At 38.9% G+C, this 15904-nt stretch overlaps 2 protein-coding genes across 2 annotated transcripts in view; one reads left to right on the plus strand and one right to left on the minus strand.

Annotated features, from left to right (window-relative positions):
- Positions 1 to 15904, plus strand: part of PDXDC1 (pyridoxal dependent decarboxylase domain containing 1) — a 102640-nt gene that overhangs the window by 403 nt on the left and 86333 nt on the right. The window lies entirely within an intron of this gene.
- BMERB1 (bMERB domain containing 1) overlaps positions 4528 to 15904 on the minus strand; it is a 50611-nt gene continuing 39234 nt past the window's right edge. Inside the window, exons 3-6 of the mRNA XM_062635347.1 lie at positions 13668 to 13741; positions 10855 to 10969; positions 9185 to 9267; positions 4528 to 7980 (exon numbers count right to left, since the gene is read on the minus strand). Coding sequence (XP_062491331.1) covers positions 7868 to 7980; positions 9185 to 9267; positions 10855 to 10969; positions 13668 to 13741 — 385 coding nt within the window. The 3' untranslated portion in view covers positions 4528 to 7867. The remainder of the gene's footprint in view (positions 7981 to 9184; positions 9268 to 10854; positions 10970 to 13667; positions 13742 to 15904) is intronic.

Consider the following 15904-nt stretch of genomic DNA (forward strand, 5'->3'; position numbering starts at 1 on the left):
TAACTCCTATTTCTATTAACTAATTAAAAATAGCAGGAGGAGAAACTTGGGCATAATGCCAGAGAAGGGCATTAGGGAAGTGATGTACTTAACTGACATTTCAGGTGTAATGTGAAATAATGCTGATAGGAAGCATGACAGACTTAAGAAACAGCCTTATGTTCTCTCTTCTTAACCTTTCAAGTTTCTGTAAAAGGGGAGCTGATAAAATGCTTTTCCTTTGGACAAAGGAAAGCTTTTGGGGGTGAAAGAGAGCAGCCTCTGTAGAATGGGCTGAGGGCATTGGCCACAAAGAGCAGATTGCTTTCTGTATTTTTCCACAGTCTCAGGATTTTGGCAGGGAAAGAAAAACTGATTTCTTAGAGGAAAAAGACATGGTCTGCCTTTGCTTTGCTTAGATAGCTGTTTACAGAAAGCAAGCAACTGAAAACTGAGTATTAGGAAGCTTGCTTATCAGTCTGGGAGTAACCCTTCCTTTTACTCTTGTCACTTAATTTCTTGTCTTCAACTCTTGAAACACGTTAACCTTTTTTGCCATTTAAATATTGAATCTCTTGTGCATTTGAAAACTTGAGTTTGAAAACCTTTAAGTGACGTTTCATTCAGAACTTGACCTTGATACCTGTTCAGTCTGTGTGGCAATAGAAAGATGCTGAGGTACTTTATAGTCACCATTTTATTAATGTATAGTGTGATCTCTTACAGTGAATGTGTGCTATGGAACAATTGGCATACCTAGAGAAACCTGATATTTTCCCACGGTTTAGTTGTGTTCAGAGAACAAGGTATAATGTCTCTAGATGATCTTTAAGGTCCCTTCCAACCCAAAACATCCTGTGATACTTTTCCAGCACACATTGCTTCTAATGTAGAATTCTTTCTTGTACTGACTGTTTTATGTTTAATATTACATAGATGCAAAAAATCAGAAAATATTAATTCAGGTGGCTATTAAAATGGTTCATAGTGCTATACATATGCTACAGGAAACAGATTGATTTAGTGAATGCCATTTGACAGGGAATTTGAGATGCCCCTTCAAGGTACTTACGAGCATTTTCTCTACAGTAAAAAAGGCTTCTCTAAGATAAATCAGTTTTAAGACCTTCTTTATATGCTCCAGTAGTCCTGTCTCACCCTCAGCTGCCTTGTATCCAGAATAGCTGGCTAAGGAGGAGATAATTTGTTTGAGGTTTTTTTGCCAATAGCCACTGACAGTTTTCTATTTGTTTTTCCTAAGCATTTAAACAGTTTAGCGACAGGCTTGACAGAAGAAACCTAACCATGCTGGTTGTGCTGAAAGGGACAGTTTGAAGTGCGTTTGAGGGTATCTCAAATGTATTGGGACCAGATTCTTAAGTGATGACTGAAGGTTGTTACCAACAGGCTTGAAATAAAGAAGATAGTACAGATATTATGCAGTGAGACCAAAGCACCTGGTCAGACTGCAGGTAAATAATTTTACCTGAAGAATAGGATAAACATTTAATATATGAAGGGAATTTGGAGAAAATCAAGTTATGCAAAGGGAGGGAGAGGAACAGTTCAGGTTGTATTCCTCTAACCAGAGATTCTTTCATAATTTGTGGGTTTTTTTAAAGGTGTGGGAGGGGAATGTGAGGGTGGAATGTGACAAATATGTGGAAACTTCCAAGGTGCTTTTGGAGGTGAGAGTGCTAGGATGAAATAATCATAAATGGATTAGGGGAAGAATAGGAAAACTTTCTGAAAATAGTATTTCTAAAAGCTTGTGGTCAGTATCATGAAGGATCCATATACTGCAGGTCTTTCAAGATAATCTGGACTTTGCCCAAAGCATAGGTGTAATGCCTGCAAGGAAGTATAATGGTGCTGTAGCAAGATGATAGATACATATATTCCTTGCCCTCACTAAGATAGTTTGCCATCTGAAAAGTTGAGCGAGATGTTCCTGCACCAAGATCATCCTGCTTTTACAGATGGTCTCTGTAGGTACAGACAAGGCATAAAAATACCTGAGTTATGCTTTTGGTGCTTAGTTCTGTATTTTGTGTTGGAAGGGATCGTTCTTAGTCCCAAGACAAATGGTAGAAACTGGAGTGTTCCTATGACTCATGAGGATACAGGTGATCCCTCTGGAAACAAATCTGCTGAGCTTTACAGTTCTAAAGTAAAAGCCTTCAAAATATTTCCTTTAAAATATATCTGTGCCAAATAAGGCTTTGGAGTGATTATAACCAAGCCTTGTATGCCTATCTAAGGAGGCTATAGAGCAGCCTTTGCCAGCTCAAAAGCCAAGCAATTTGTGAGCTATGACATTGTGCCAGAAGTAAGTTTGTGCTAATTCAGGTGAGGAACATCAGCTGTTGCAGGCTTATTTTGAGTTGACATTCATTTCACATTGAGATTTGGAACCTGTATTACTGCCAGATGCTGTTCTACTTGGTATATGGCACATACAGCAATGCTGAGCAGACTCGCCTACAGCCTTACTCTGTGGTGCTGGGGTACAGGATGTGATAAAGCCTCAGGCATTCCAGAAGGTCAGATGGTTACATGGATGTCAACGTGCTACTGTATGTCATGCTGTGGGCACAAGTCTGAAGTCAGCCTTTTCAGCTCTGAAATCTTATGGCAACTGTTATCAAGGTTCTGGGTGTCCTGGGCACAGTGTATATATTGATGGGTCGGAAAGGACACCAGGAATGCCGCTTGAGCTCCCTTACTGCCTTGAGGCACTTTGAGACTGCACTGTTGTCAAGATCACCCACCCTCAGTTTGACTCTGGACTCTGCCATCGCTTTCTAACTTTCTTCAGATGTATAAATGATCTCTTAAATCTCCTGCTGAAACTCATGATACATTTCACTTTTAACTTGCATAGAATTTTGTCACAGTTGGGTATGGTCTTGGTACTGAGGCTCCTGCAGCACAGTTAATAAGACAGCAGAATCTTACTCAAGATGGTCTTACTTGGATCCTGAAAGGGAAAGTGTTTGTAGGAAAGAATCTGTCATTTGTTTGCCTGCAGGGAGGATGTACTTGTGTGGGTTGTCTTGGGCATCAGTCACTATCTAACAGCATGAACTCGCCTGAGAAACAAGGGGATGATTTTAATTTCAACTCTGTAGTCACATTCATGACTCCCAGGAGGAAGCTGAATCTTTCATTTAGTTGATACACTTAGTTTTAAAATAAGCAGTTGTAAATAGAGGTAACGATTGCCCTGCTGCTTTCTCATGGTTTGTCTCTTTGATTTTGCTAATAGGGACACCATGATCTTGTGCTTCAGGAGGAGTGTATTCAACAGTGCCTGTGGTAGTTGCAGTTCATTAGATAATCTTGTGTCCCAGGTATAACTTCTCCATAGACTTGTATTTGTTCAATGTAAGTTGATTGAGGGTTTTAAGACTTTGTCACTCAGGTTTACTTTGTGCTAGTTACAGAAGATTACAGTGACAGTCTCCCATGCTGTCCAGTAGCTAAGGAGCTTTTGTGTTTATGGTGTTTTATTAGAGCAGCTTTGATTGCCCAGCGAAACAAAGCTAATTCATCAGAGTGGGTTTCTGGCCTGAAGGTACACAGGCAAGTAACAGTGTGATATAAGTGTGTTTACAAAAGCTTCAGTACTAGTGGTGTCATAAAGCACAACTTTTTCCTGCATTTCAGATACAATCATGAGGCTGAGGTGAAAGCTCCGATCAGTGGAACTCTTGGGATTTAAGAAAAGCAAGCAAATACATCACTTTTAACTGCAGAAGGAGTCTGAGATCTCCTTGCTTTTGTAGCCGGTAGTCAAACTCTTACTCTCCAGGAGCCGTCTCTGAAATGCCAGTAAAAATTTTAACTGCTTCAGAGACAGGGAGTATGGACCTTTTGCAGTCCCCTATTGTAGCCTGCATTCTTGTTCAGATGATATAATACAATTGGTGACGGATGCTCCTAGTTGACTCTCAACATCGTAACTTAGTTAATATAAGCTTTGATTTCATTGTGTTGCTTCCCACAGGATGAAGGTTGGAGCAGTGAGAGCAAAGCAGCAACATGAGATCCACACCTCAATGCACTTGATTGCACTTGATTACATCTCATTCCCATGTAGCCTCTGGTCACTGAGATCTCCAGAGTGCCCTACGCTAGCACATTAGATCAGGCAGTGCTGGGTATTATTTTTTTCAATTGCTGTTACACTCTTCTGCCCTGGCAATGGTTTTGATACTCAAATATATTGGGAACTTTATCTTCTCAATGTAGGGCTGAAAACTATCTTCTAATCTGTGCAGTGCTCTGGGCTGTATGTAGTGAGGTTTCAAAGTCACCTAGAAGTGTAATGGGATTGGGGGTTTTGTTTGTGGAGCTGGAGAAACTTTTTTTTCAGTGAGACAAAATCCTTTTATTTGTATTCCAGTAGCATCACTAACTCACCAAATGATTCCTTTCTTGCAGAATAATCATCTTATTATTTTTGAAAAGTGTAGCAGGACAGTAAGTGCATTCCACTCTATTCCATAACCACTTATTTCGTTCAGTAACAGAAGAAACATATACTTGGTATAACACAGCAGCTTATTTTATTTGGAAATATGTTTTAAATTTGCTGAAGAGATTCAGTAGGCCATGGTGAAGGTACAAGAGAACCATTTGCTGGTAGAATTAGTGATTAGTACAAATAGCACTTCAGCACTTTGTTTTTCTCAGTAGACCAGGATCCTTTCCTGAATATAGCCACGTTCATATAGGAACAGTGTGTCAAATCCACCTTATTTTCTTCATTTTCTGATGCCTTGCTTTCTTTCTGAAGTGATAAACAGCCAGGATGTCCAGAAGAGATTTTGGGTCAACTGACGTCCCTCTTTCTTTGCAGACAAGAACAGGTATCTGAAAATCAGCTCTGAAATTATGTCAGTTACTCAATGTAATCACCTAAAGATCCTTGTCTGAGACTTTCTACTGATTTTACATATGGGGGTTGCTGTAATAATGTGCTATGTTCATAGGATCGTGGAAGCTGCAAAGCCCTTCATTGTTCTTGGGAGTACTCAGGGGTTTAGTCTGACTTTTAAAAACAAGAACCAAGATTCTTACACACATAGTTCCTTCTTAAGTTTAATTTGTTCAATTTACAACAGTTATATGTAAAAGTAAGCCATTAGAGCTCTACTGTGTTCTGGATGGACAACACTAAGCCACTGCAGAACACAGCTGAGAGTCTGACCTCAGTCTGAAAAAATCCAGGACTTTGTTGCTAAGCAGCATCACCCCCTTCCAAAGGAACCACTGCTGCACTGCAGGCTAGCTGTTCAAACCCACCCAAATAGAAACAGAACTGAAGCATTTGCTAATTAAAAGCAAAACAAACTCGCACAAAGAAAACTTTTCAGCTGAGCCACGCTAGAACTTCTGAAAATGAAGTTCACTCTCACTAATACTGCTCTAGGTAGGTCCTTTTGGAGCACTGGCTACCAGTGCTAACTGGATATGAATACTACATATTCATACTTGCTGCGCTTTCTCTTCATTTTAATTAAAAGGGAGCTCTGTAGCCTAGTCATGAGTGTTGAATCCCAGGAATGACTAGCTGTTTCCTGTTAGTAAAAGTTTTCTCATACACACCTACATTCTACTGATTTCATTTTTCTTCCCAAAGGAACAGATTCTGTGCAGCATGCACAGATCACCTCAGTCATAAGCACAGCCTGGTTTAAACACTGATGTGTGTTAAGTCACCTCTTGCCTTACAAAAACTGTGTGCCAAGTTCTTCAGGACCCTTTACTTACTAGCATTCACAATACTTGGTTGTAACAGTTGATTCTAAGGCTTTAAGTTTGGTGCTTCACTACAGGGTCTTTCTGAACTTCCATTTGCCTTTATTACTGCCATTGAACATCTGCCTTAGGATATTGATAATTCCTGACATCTTAATTGGGTACCAGCAAATTCAAGAGGCTGAATTTTCCAGAAGCCAGTGGGTGTTTCTTCCCCTCCAGTGTCTACTCTTCCTTAAAAGCAGTTTTCTCCATAACTGTTAATGTACACAGGTGCTGTAGAGAGTCCAACCCATACCAGATACAATAGCTATTAACAGCTACAGAGCTTAATGTGGTGATACATGTTATTAACAACGATGCAATAATTATGTATGACTGTTCAGCCTTTGGGTATGTGATGTCCTTTTTCCTGTGTCTTTGGTCAAAGTACAAGTGTGACATATCTTAGTGGAATCCTTTTGTGGTTTTTTTCTTCCTTGGTCCTTAAACCTTGAGGAACTTAGTGGCATAGGTTCTTTGTCTCAAGGGAGTCTGCAATACTGAAACAAATTATTCTGGAAAAACAAGTCTTCTTCACTGAATCAGTCTGATGCTAGGGATTAGGTTTTATTTGTACAGGAATAGTCTGGGTTACTTTAGATTACGTATATCTTCTTGAATTTAAAGATACTTTCTCTCTTTAAAAAAAAAAAAAAATAAATTACTGTTTAGCCTTTTTGGGTAACTGCTGCTATTTCTTTCCTTTCCTATAGCTGTGGTTCCTTTCTATATAGAAGTGCAGATGTCACTTAACTGCCTTCAAAAAATGGAAGTTCCTCTTGAAGAACTTTATTTTAGGAACTTTTTGCTATCTGTTATTTCTAAGCCTGAGATTTTCACATTAGATCCATATACATTTATTTTACTATTTACACCTATCACAGTACATTTATATGAAGTACCATCACACAGACAAACCAGCTACTGACAGCTAATATATTAGATTCCACAAGGCTTAATCTGCATAGAGACCAGAAACACATTTAGTAGTGAAACACAGGTAAGTCTTTCTGTATTTCCCTTAATTTTAAACCCATTTTGTGTAGAATGTGATCTCTCTACCACAAATATCTCCTTCTGTATTTGTATATTTGTCTTGTGGTCAATTTGTCTTGGGTGACTACTGTTCTCCTATGCTTGGAAGTTTAAATTTCTTGTGGTCATGACATATGCAATTAATAGTTGTTTTAAGTGTTGTTTAAATATTAAATTCTGTTTGTCTTCCACTCTCCTCCCAGCAACCTACCAGTGCTACATAATGTCGTATTGCATGTAACTTCTAATAGCGGACAAAACTCTCTGGGTAAATATTTCTGTGACTCCACGTGAGGTGCAAATCTAAAACAGAAATGGTACAACTCTGGCCTACATCTATTTGCAGTTACTGTAGCTCTGCTTGTTAAAGCTTCATCAGATTTTTTTTTTTGGCGTAAGCAATATTAATCTGACTTGAGTAATTTAGGAATCATATGGGATATAAAAATCTTTCTCTACTTGCAACATCATTGTCACTGATCCTCATTCTTTCTAAAGAATTTGAAGTGAAAATCCACAGCAAGGTAGTTGAAGATCATAGTAGTTTGATAAAGACTCTGTATGCAACATCAGTTATCCTGAAATTGCTTCATCTATCAGTTGTGCTATATACAGCATATACTACTGTGGCTTTTGTTTTGAAAAGTAGCCAGAATGGGTACTTTAGCAATTTTTGAGTGCAGTTTGTCAAAGGGAAAAGTGTACAACATTCTTACCAAGTGTTGACCTATTAAAATTGCCATTTTACACCTTACTGCATGAAATATACCCTCTTTCGATTCACTTCTATCGTGGGGTGTTTTTGTTGACTCTACTACAGATCTTTTCTGGTCACTGGACAGCCACTATATATATTTCTTTTGTTTTTAGGCATGCGTGTTGAGTGATCCATGCAACAGTGAAGAACCTGCCATTGCACATTCCATACATAACTGTTGTACCAGTTGCTCTTGATTCTGTTAGCAGGATGCTGTTAGTTCCCCTCACTCTACAGTTTCATTCAATGAAAACATTTAAAAAGACAAACATGGTAGAAAGCCCAGAGCTACATGATGTTGCATTGTGTGGCCCCACAACAATCTTTAATAATAGCCAATCCTGCCTTGGCAATGGTGGGCTTGCTTGGAGGAGGTTCTGCTTTCTTTTCTGCTGGGCTGCCTGCAATGTTCAAAACAAGACACCATTAAAACCAAGAGCTGGTCAAACTCTTTCTTCCTACTTCTGGCTTAAACAATACAAGCCTTTCCTGCTGTCTGCACCCAAAACCCCGTCTTCCCCAAATATCTTGTTAGAACATTACTTCTAACACTTCACAGTAACCAAGCTGGTATGTGGAGTCCAACTGGCTGAAGAATCCAGACATCTCATTGGGGGGGGGGGGCTAAACTTCTTGCTCCTTGTTCAATCCAGGTGTCCCTTTTCACAGCCTTAGAATCAGGTAATAACGTCCTTCTACAGAAAGTCATCTTACTATGCTTAAACCCCAACAACTAAGGAGTTAAACAAAAATATTGCTACAGTTTGTTCTTTCATCACCTTGGATGCTGTAATTAAGAGAGCAAGATAAAGGTAGACTTTAATTTTTCAGGGTGAAAAGAATCTTTAACATTGTATTTAAAAGCGGCAACATAAGGAAATTAACAAGGGAGATGAGATATGCTCCCTGTGACTGAAGGGGTATAAACAATTAGTGAAGCATCTTAAAATGTCTTTATTAACCTGGTACTTGAACTTCATGGTCATTCCACATCTCTCTAGAAACTCTTTAAGAAGATCATTTGTGCAAAATGGCAGTGTGTTTGGATACAAACCTCTGCAGTTGATGGACCAAATCCACTAAGAAGGGCACCACTTGCACTTGACTGTCTCCCTGCTTAAGAGCTCAGTTTATGACAGGTCAGAACCTGTTAAATTTTAGAGCACATGCTGTGGCTATATTTGTTTAAAAGTTGCAGCTAAAAGCTTCCAAGGAATTATATAATCCGCTTAGTTTCTGAGAAATGTGTTTGCAGATCCATAAATTTGGGTTGAGGTGATGGAAAAGCCTATTTATTCTGATAAATGTAAGAAATTTGGGGCACCTGTGGAAGTTTGCAGTCTTTTCTCTAGTTTCCATCTTGCTTGCTGTAAATGAGTAAACTTTGCTTCAGCTATCCTAGTGTTTTATCTGAAGAGGGTTTTTTTCCACAGCTACTTCTACAGAACCAGATGGAAAAAAGACTGGAAAAGATAATCTACTTGTGTTACAAAAGCAGGTTGTGGCAGTGGGTATTCAAATGTACTTTCCATATTTAAAACATACAAAGCCATTTTAAAGTGTTTTTCCTACTGTTCTTGTTTTTCATAATGTTTAGGAACTCACTAGTAGGAGATTGTGTAGCTTTGTCTATGGGTTTTAACTTGGTGCGAAGGAATTCAGCCATCTCTCTGTCTTCTTCTTTCTCTCTGGAAAAAAGAAAAATAAATGTCATAACAATGTTTTCTCCATAAATGGCGGCTGTAAAAGCTAGAGTAGCTAGGATCAAATCACTAGTAAAGAAATTATTTTGCTGTTTTTAGAAACTCCTAATTTTTATGCTTATTAAAGAGCAAAATATTTGCATAAACAAAAAGAGTAACAAAATTCTTGTAGAATGCAGAATTTTCACCAATATTCTTGTCTCTTGATGCTGTTGGATTCATTATACTTCCTACTCAGTGGATTAAAACCATAATGTATCACCTATTTTAAGCTGGCCTCACAAGTGCTTCATGATACTCCACTTAAAGTGGAGCAGAGGATATATATTGCTGTGATTATAGTGCTTATTTTTAAAGGCTGGATCTCACGGTCTTCTGCTGTTAGTATGTATTTCTCTTTGCCTGAAGCTGAGAGCATTAGACCCAAAATAAAAAGATGGTGTTGCTAACATTAACTGTATCTACTGAGGGTATTTCCATATTAGTTTCTTTGCTATTTTGTTAACTTCAACATTGAGTTCACTGATTGAACATCTCAGTTTAGAGGAAAACCAGGTTTTTATTATCAAGAGTTCTAAAGAAAAGCCTCCGGTTTTGCTCCAAATGTGAACTGACATTAATGTATTTGCATCTGCATAGTGCATAGCAGTACATTCTCAGCAACCTACAATTAGGCTTCTGCATTGTCTGGCTGCTGCTGCCATTTCTGTGACTTGCACATCAAACTAGCAGTTGAGAACTCTGGATTACATTACTAGCTCAGGCTTCTTGTCAGCTGCCAACTTTGGCCAGCTCTCTTTGATCAGCCGCAGGACTCTGGCAAGCTTTCTTCTCTTCTGTCCTGTGCTTGCTTAGAATTCAAATGCGTTGGAAGAGATACTGTTGTTAAGGATAAATAAATTGATGAGCCTTGAATCTTTACTGTAGAAATAGGCAGGGAAAGTAATAGCAAAAATATGATTGTAGAGTTGGATCTCAGTGCAACAACTGGAAATGAACTTTTGAGGAAGATCACAGGTTTCTTAGCAACTTTAGGCTAAGGTACTGAGATGAAATCATTCTGAACTTGCTTATGCTTTAGGTTAGGTAGACATGAGTTAGCAATTGCATTCTCACTTTTTTTTTATCACCACTTGCAGAGTGATCATAGTAATAATGAAAACTGACCACATTAACAATTTGTTTAAAAATAGAAAAAAGCAAATTTTAGCTGTCTACAAAGTAAAACTGTAAAATTCTATTTCATGTCTACTCATGCCAAGAGGATCCTCTGGTAGCAACAAAAATCCTTCTCTCTTTAATGGTAATGCCCAGACATTTTTCTGGTAGGAAAGTGAGACCAAACCCTGCTCTATCCCATTAATGATTCAGTCATCTCATGATTAAAGAGCCACAGAAGTGGAGTAATTCTGATTTCAATGTTTTTCCTGTGGAACTAGGAGGAGGCTTTTGACTTGGTAAGTTGTTTTAAAGGACTAGTTTTCTCACATTAATGTCAATGTAAATTTTGTCACTCCAGTATAGTACCAGACTTACGAAACCTCCCTCAGTTTAGTTGCTTTTAGTTCTTACCGTAATCTCTCCACCTCTGCATCATCTACAAGAAAGTCTCTTTTTTGTACCAGTCTGTGGATCTTCTGAATCAGTTCATCCTCTCTTTGTTTGTCCATCTTAGTTTTTTTTTTTTCTGGTCAAAAACATAGAAAAGAGGCTATTACTTTAGATTCTAGGGAGCAGAGTGGGAGGGTGGACATTGCAGGTGCCTAAGAATGAATTGCTGATTGAGGTCAATGGTTCTTCAGACCTGAGTCACCAAAACCCCAGCAAGTTCTGGTGACTGCCTCTTTGCTCTCTTCTTGCTGCTCTTTCGTTTGAGCAATTTAATGGTCTGGAGACTCTGTGGTACTTGCCAAGCCTCCTTTTAATATTAAATTTCCCTGCAAAACCCTGCTTTGAAATTTTTAAGAGCTTTGGTGAGAAAACAGTCTAGGATGCTTCATTAAAATCCACAGTACAAACCCCCTTTGACCTCAGGGGAAATGAGACCATACCAAAAGGAACCATTTCTCTGTACTTCATGACAGCTTTGGCTGTCGACTACAACACTTTTTTGCCTACTCTGTAAGGCAGGTGAGCAATAAATCCACATAAACAGCATCAATTGTAAAATGTGGGAAAATAAATGCAAAGTGTTTATTTTCCCCATGTTTCAAAAATCTGAGTAATATAGATGTATGTCATTATTAACTGGCCAGTCTAATGACTAGGTTGCCTACAAACATTGATTTTTGTGACATAAAAGATGTGCCTGTCACAAACTAACACTCATGAATGCTGGGGATTACAGAGCTGTAGTTTAAGGTTATAAAGCAAATGTAATTAAGGCAGAAATCTTCAAACCTAGGAAGCGGAGTAGAGATGAGAAAGCCAGAGGCAAATCCTAACCTACATATTTCCTCAAAAAGCTGAAAATTTTGATTAGCTGTGAAGACACTTCGCATTAAATCAAGAATTCTGGTTTTGAGCAGTAGAACTCTGTTTAGAGAACCATAAAATAAGTACATTAAGAGTTGTGGGAAGAAGGGCAAGCTGCCTGCAGTCTGCTGATTGAACTTATATTTTGAAGGGCTATCTAAATCAGGTACTTGAAAAGAATTGTTTCATACAGCATAGTTTTGCATCATGGGCTTCAGGATGCTTATTGCTGGGAACTTCTGCAATAAATCCATTCCTTTAGATAAACGCACCTTGAATATATTTTCAAGACATTCTGTAAGTCTCAATCTCAGTCATATTCCTTGTACAATTTTAAATTATGGTCTGCCAGTAGCAGAGGAAATAATTTGTAATACAATATACAGCTTTTTTGCCTGGGATGTATTGTCTGTGTTTCATCTTTTAGAAATTATAACGGAAGGTTGACTGCTGCAAAGATTTCAAGACTTTGGCTCTGTTTCCTATGGAGAATTCCTGTCATTAATTTGAATTTGCAGTAGAGAAAAAAGAAGAATGCTTTGAAATCACTGTTTTTTTTTGCTTTGGCTCCTACACCTATGGAGCAAGGCATCTCCTCCTCTCACTACTGAAGATAGAAGCCAGTTCCTGTTTCCTTTCAATCCATCCTCCTCCCAGATTGAGATGTGCTCTCCCGTAATATCCTTCAGGAAACTGCCTGCCAAATATATGCATCCTGATTTGTGCTAAGGAGAAACTGCTCTCTGTGGATCTCTGCTTAAGACTTTGTGATCAACCCTAACTGCACGTTAAAAGTGTGGGTAAGAAAGCTTCAGACTAGAAGAGGCAAGGCAATGGGAATCATTCATAGATATTTTCTAGGATTCATAATCCTTCCCAATACCATTTAAACCCATAATGTACCAACACTGTTAAAATGTGACCTATAAGTAACTAAGAAGTATGAAGAAATAAAAAAAGCTTATTAATCCACTTCTGTTGAGTGTAAAGTGGAAAAGGTTCTTATACAACTAAGAATGTGGCCTCAGAGTAGTTCCATTTCCAATTCGTAAGTGACCTTCTCCTTTCTGGGGAGACAGCTGTCTTTTAAAGTTGCAGAATAAAATATGGGAGAAGAAATAAGATAACCAAAGGACAGTCAAAACTTATCCTTAATAGTCAGGCGGCAGCAAGTTATTTGTTAAGGGTGCTAAGAGGCCATACAGTAATATCTCTGTGAGAGTTCTCTATGATCTACTTTAAATGGCTTTGCAGGATCTGTCTGTACTTTTCTTGAACAGAGTAGGATTGTTGTGGATGATCTAAAACAGCAAAATTGCAGTGAAACAAAATTCTTCAATGTTTTCAGCTGGAGATTGGAGTTAAAGACTGCAAAGCTGTCTACAACAGTGACTTTGCAGAGAATTAAGGCAAAATACAAAGACTTGCCCCTTGCTTTTTGTAGAAACCTTTTATTCTAGATGGTAGGTTTAACTACAGGTATGACAATGAATTGGTATATCTAGAAAAAAAAAATCAATCACATTGACGTTGATGGTTATCCCTTTCCTTTCTGCCTTTTATCTCTGATACGTCAGCACCATCTTTTTTACCTGACAATTCCTATGCCACGTGTTTCCCTTGAGATTGCCAAGGGAGTACAGGGAATGTGCACCTTGAGTGATATTGCAGGGTTGCTGCAGGTTTCAAGGCAACAGTGAAATACAGCATGAAAAGAAGTTTGGAGACCAGGAGATTAAAAATGGAAAGGGAAATGGGAAATAGATACAAGGATGGGAGGAAAGAGATATGAAACTCAACCTTGGGGGTATGCTTCTGATTGTTAGGGGCAGAGGGGTGTTCCTGACACCATCCCCACCTGTGCATCACCCAAGCATTATCCTAAGACTGGGTTGGGAAATAGCCATTACCTGGGATTGCTACCAAATTTTGCAGCTCGCTCTTAAGGTTCATAATGTCTTTACATAGCTGGATGTCATCCATCCTGCAGAAACAGAAAAGCATGGTCAGACACATGCAAACTCCACCCTGTGTTGATGCAAACATCCAGATCTCATCTGAATATTGTCCCTTGCTGGGACCTGTGCATCAGCTGGAAATGCAGAAGTTTAACCTTAGGATACTGATACTGTTCAATCACCAATTTTAACAGATAGCAAGTTAGCTGACCAACCAGTAATACATGTAAAGGTTCTGGGGAGTTATTAATTCAAGACATAATTTATATTCCAACTTCCTTTGTGATCTTACTAATAATTTAACCCTGATACCAAAGATCTGGAAACTGTTATAATTTGGCATATAACTATCCTGAGGTCTTGGGCCTTGGGTGAATATCTCCCATGGCTGACATGAATGCTTTACATCGTCGATGTGCGCAGAAAGTCCATTACTGTGAAGACACAGAAGACATCTAAAGAAAAAACAAATCTGACATTAGCAGAAACTCTGCACCTTTAGTTCTTGCTGAAATTGGTACTTTTCCTGAGAGCTCCTATACTGAATTATTCCCTGGCAGGTAGCAAAAAAATATGACAGTGAAATATTTCTGATAATAGTCTTTATTGCTGGCATCTTTTTCTTGTTTAGGTGCCATTGTCACCTCAGCTGTGGATCAGCCCTCTTACCATACGTCCTGTAAGTCTTACTTTCACTGGGAAGATTGGCGTGATAGCCTCAGGGCTAGTCCACAGCCCACTGCTGTATGTGTTAGGGCATTTGGAGGCAGAGGCATTTATACTGATGATTATTCTTGGGCTCCCCCTATTATTTATGCTGATCACAAGCAAAGCCAGTTTTACTCTTGAGATCCATCATGCTAAATGGTACTGAAATTCCCTTTATCAATTAAGAATCTTAAACACCATCCCTCAGGAGAATCAGTATTCAAAATATGCTGGGATGGGAGCAAGCCTTACAACTCCTTATCTATTCAATGTTCATGCCGTTTGGGTGTCATATTAATATAATGACTGTTAATACATTTGAGGGAAATTACTGTGGTTAACAAAGATGACAGTTTCTTGGTAAGAATCGTTCAGTATTGAGCTGCTGTATTCAAACTGTATTTAGGGGCCAGATCCTCAACTAGTGAAGAGAACTGTGAGTTTCTACAAATGCCATCTCTGTGACATACACAGGGTATTTTTTTCTGTACTGGATAGACTGGGATTCAGTCTGGGAAGATCTGAAAGATACCAATTATAGTATTTCACTCTTATCAGTTTGGCTGCCTGCCCTCCTCAAAGACCTCCACAAAGCCAATGCCACTGCTCTTCTCTCAGAATTTTCAGGAATTTAAAATGTCATTGGCAGTATGTTTCCAAGTAAACCAAATCCGTGATGTTCAGTCGTCCCTACAGTCCCTTTGCTCAATTTGTGACAAAGGTACTGCCTCATATTGCAATTGTAGTTGCAATTCCTCCCATTATTTTGGCTCTTTTAAAATCTGACTGCAGAGTACACAGCTAGCACTCTTCATGTATATTCTTAGCACTTCTTTGTTGAGAGACCTAAACTTTGTTCCTGCCTTGTAACTCACAGGAGAGAAGCGGCCAAGCACTTGAGGGCTCTAACAGCTCTGTGATAATCTGAATTCCAAAAGTCGTAAGTCAGATGATCTCACCAGAGTCCCAGCTGTGTAGGCTAGTGCATTCTGATGATGGACAAAGACTAAACCCACCATCTGTACCAATCCCCTTAAGCATGTGGAACATCTTTCCTCCCATCTGTGTCAAAAAAAAAAAGCCTTTGTGCTTCATCCACTATATAGTGCTAGTTAGGGGGAAACAAACAAAAAAAAAGCTATGGTTAAAGGAGAGCTGTGTAATGTGCTAATAACAACCATGTGAAGGCTTCATCCACCTGACTTAATGAAAGCAGGAGGTATAGTTGCTTGTACCTATAAAGCACATCACACATCTGCTAGTAATACTGAACATAGGGCAGTCTTCTTGTCCTGAGCAAGAGTAACGTTGCTTGCCCCCAAAGAAAATGGAAAAAGAGCTCCTGGGAAAGAAAGCTCTTGGAATGCTGTTCTATCTGTACTGGTACTATGGCCCTTCCTTTCCCTTCCCCCTTATGCCCTGGTCCTTGGATGTCAGCAGTACAGGAAACCCAGGAGAGGTTAATACTGCTTCTGGGAGGA

This window comes from Pezoporus occidentalis, unplaced genomic scaffold (assembly GCF_034315485.1).
Source record: "Pezoporus occidentalis ecotype Australia unplaced genomic scaffold, CSIRO_AGI_Poc_V1 ctg113, whole genome shotgun sequence".
NCBI lineage: Eukaryota > Metazoa > Chordata > Aves > Psittaciformes > Psittacidae > Pezoporus > Pezoporus occidentalis.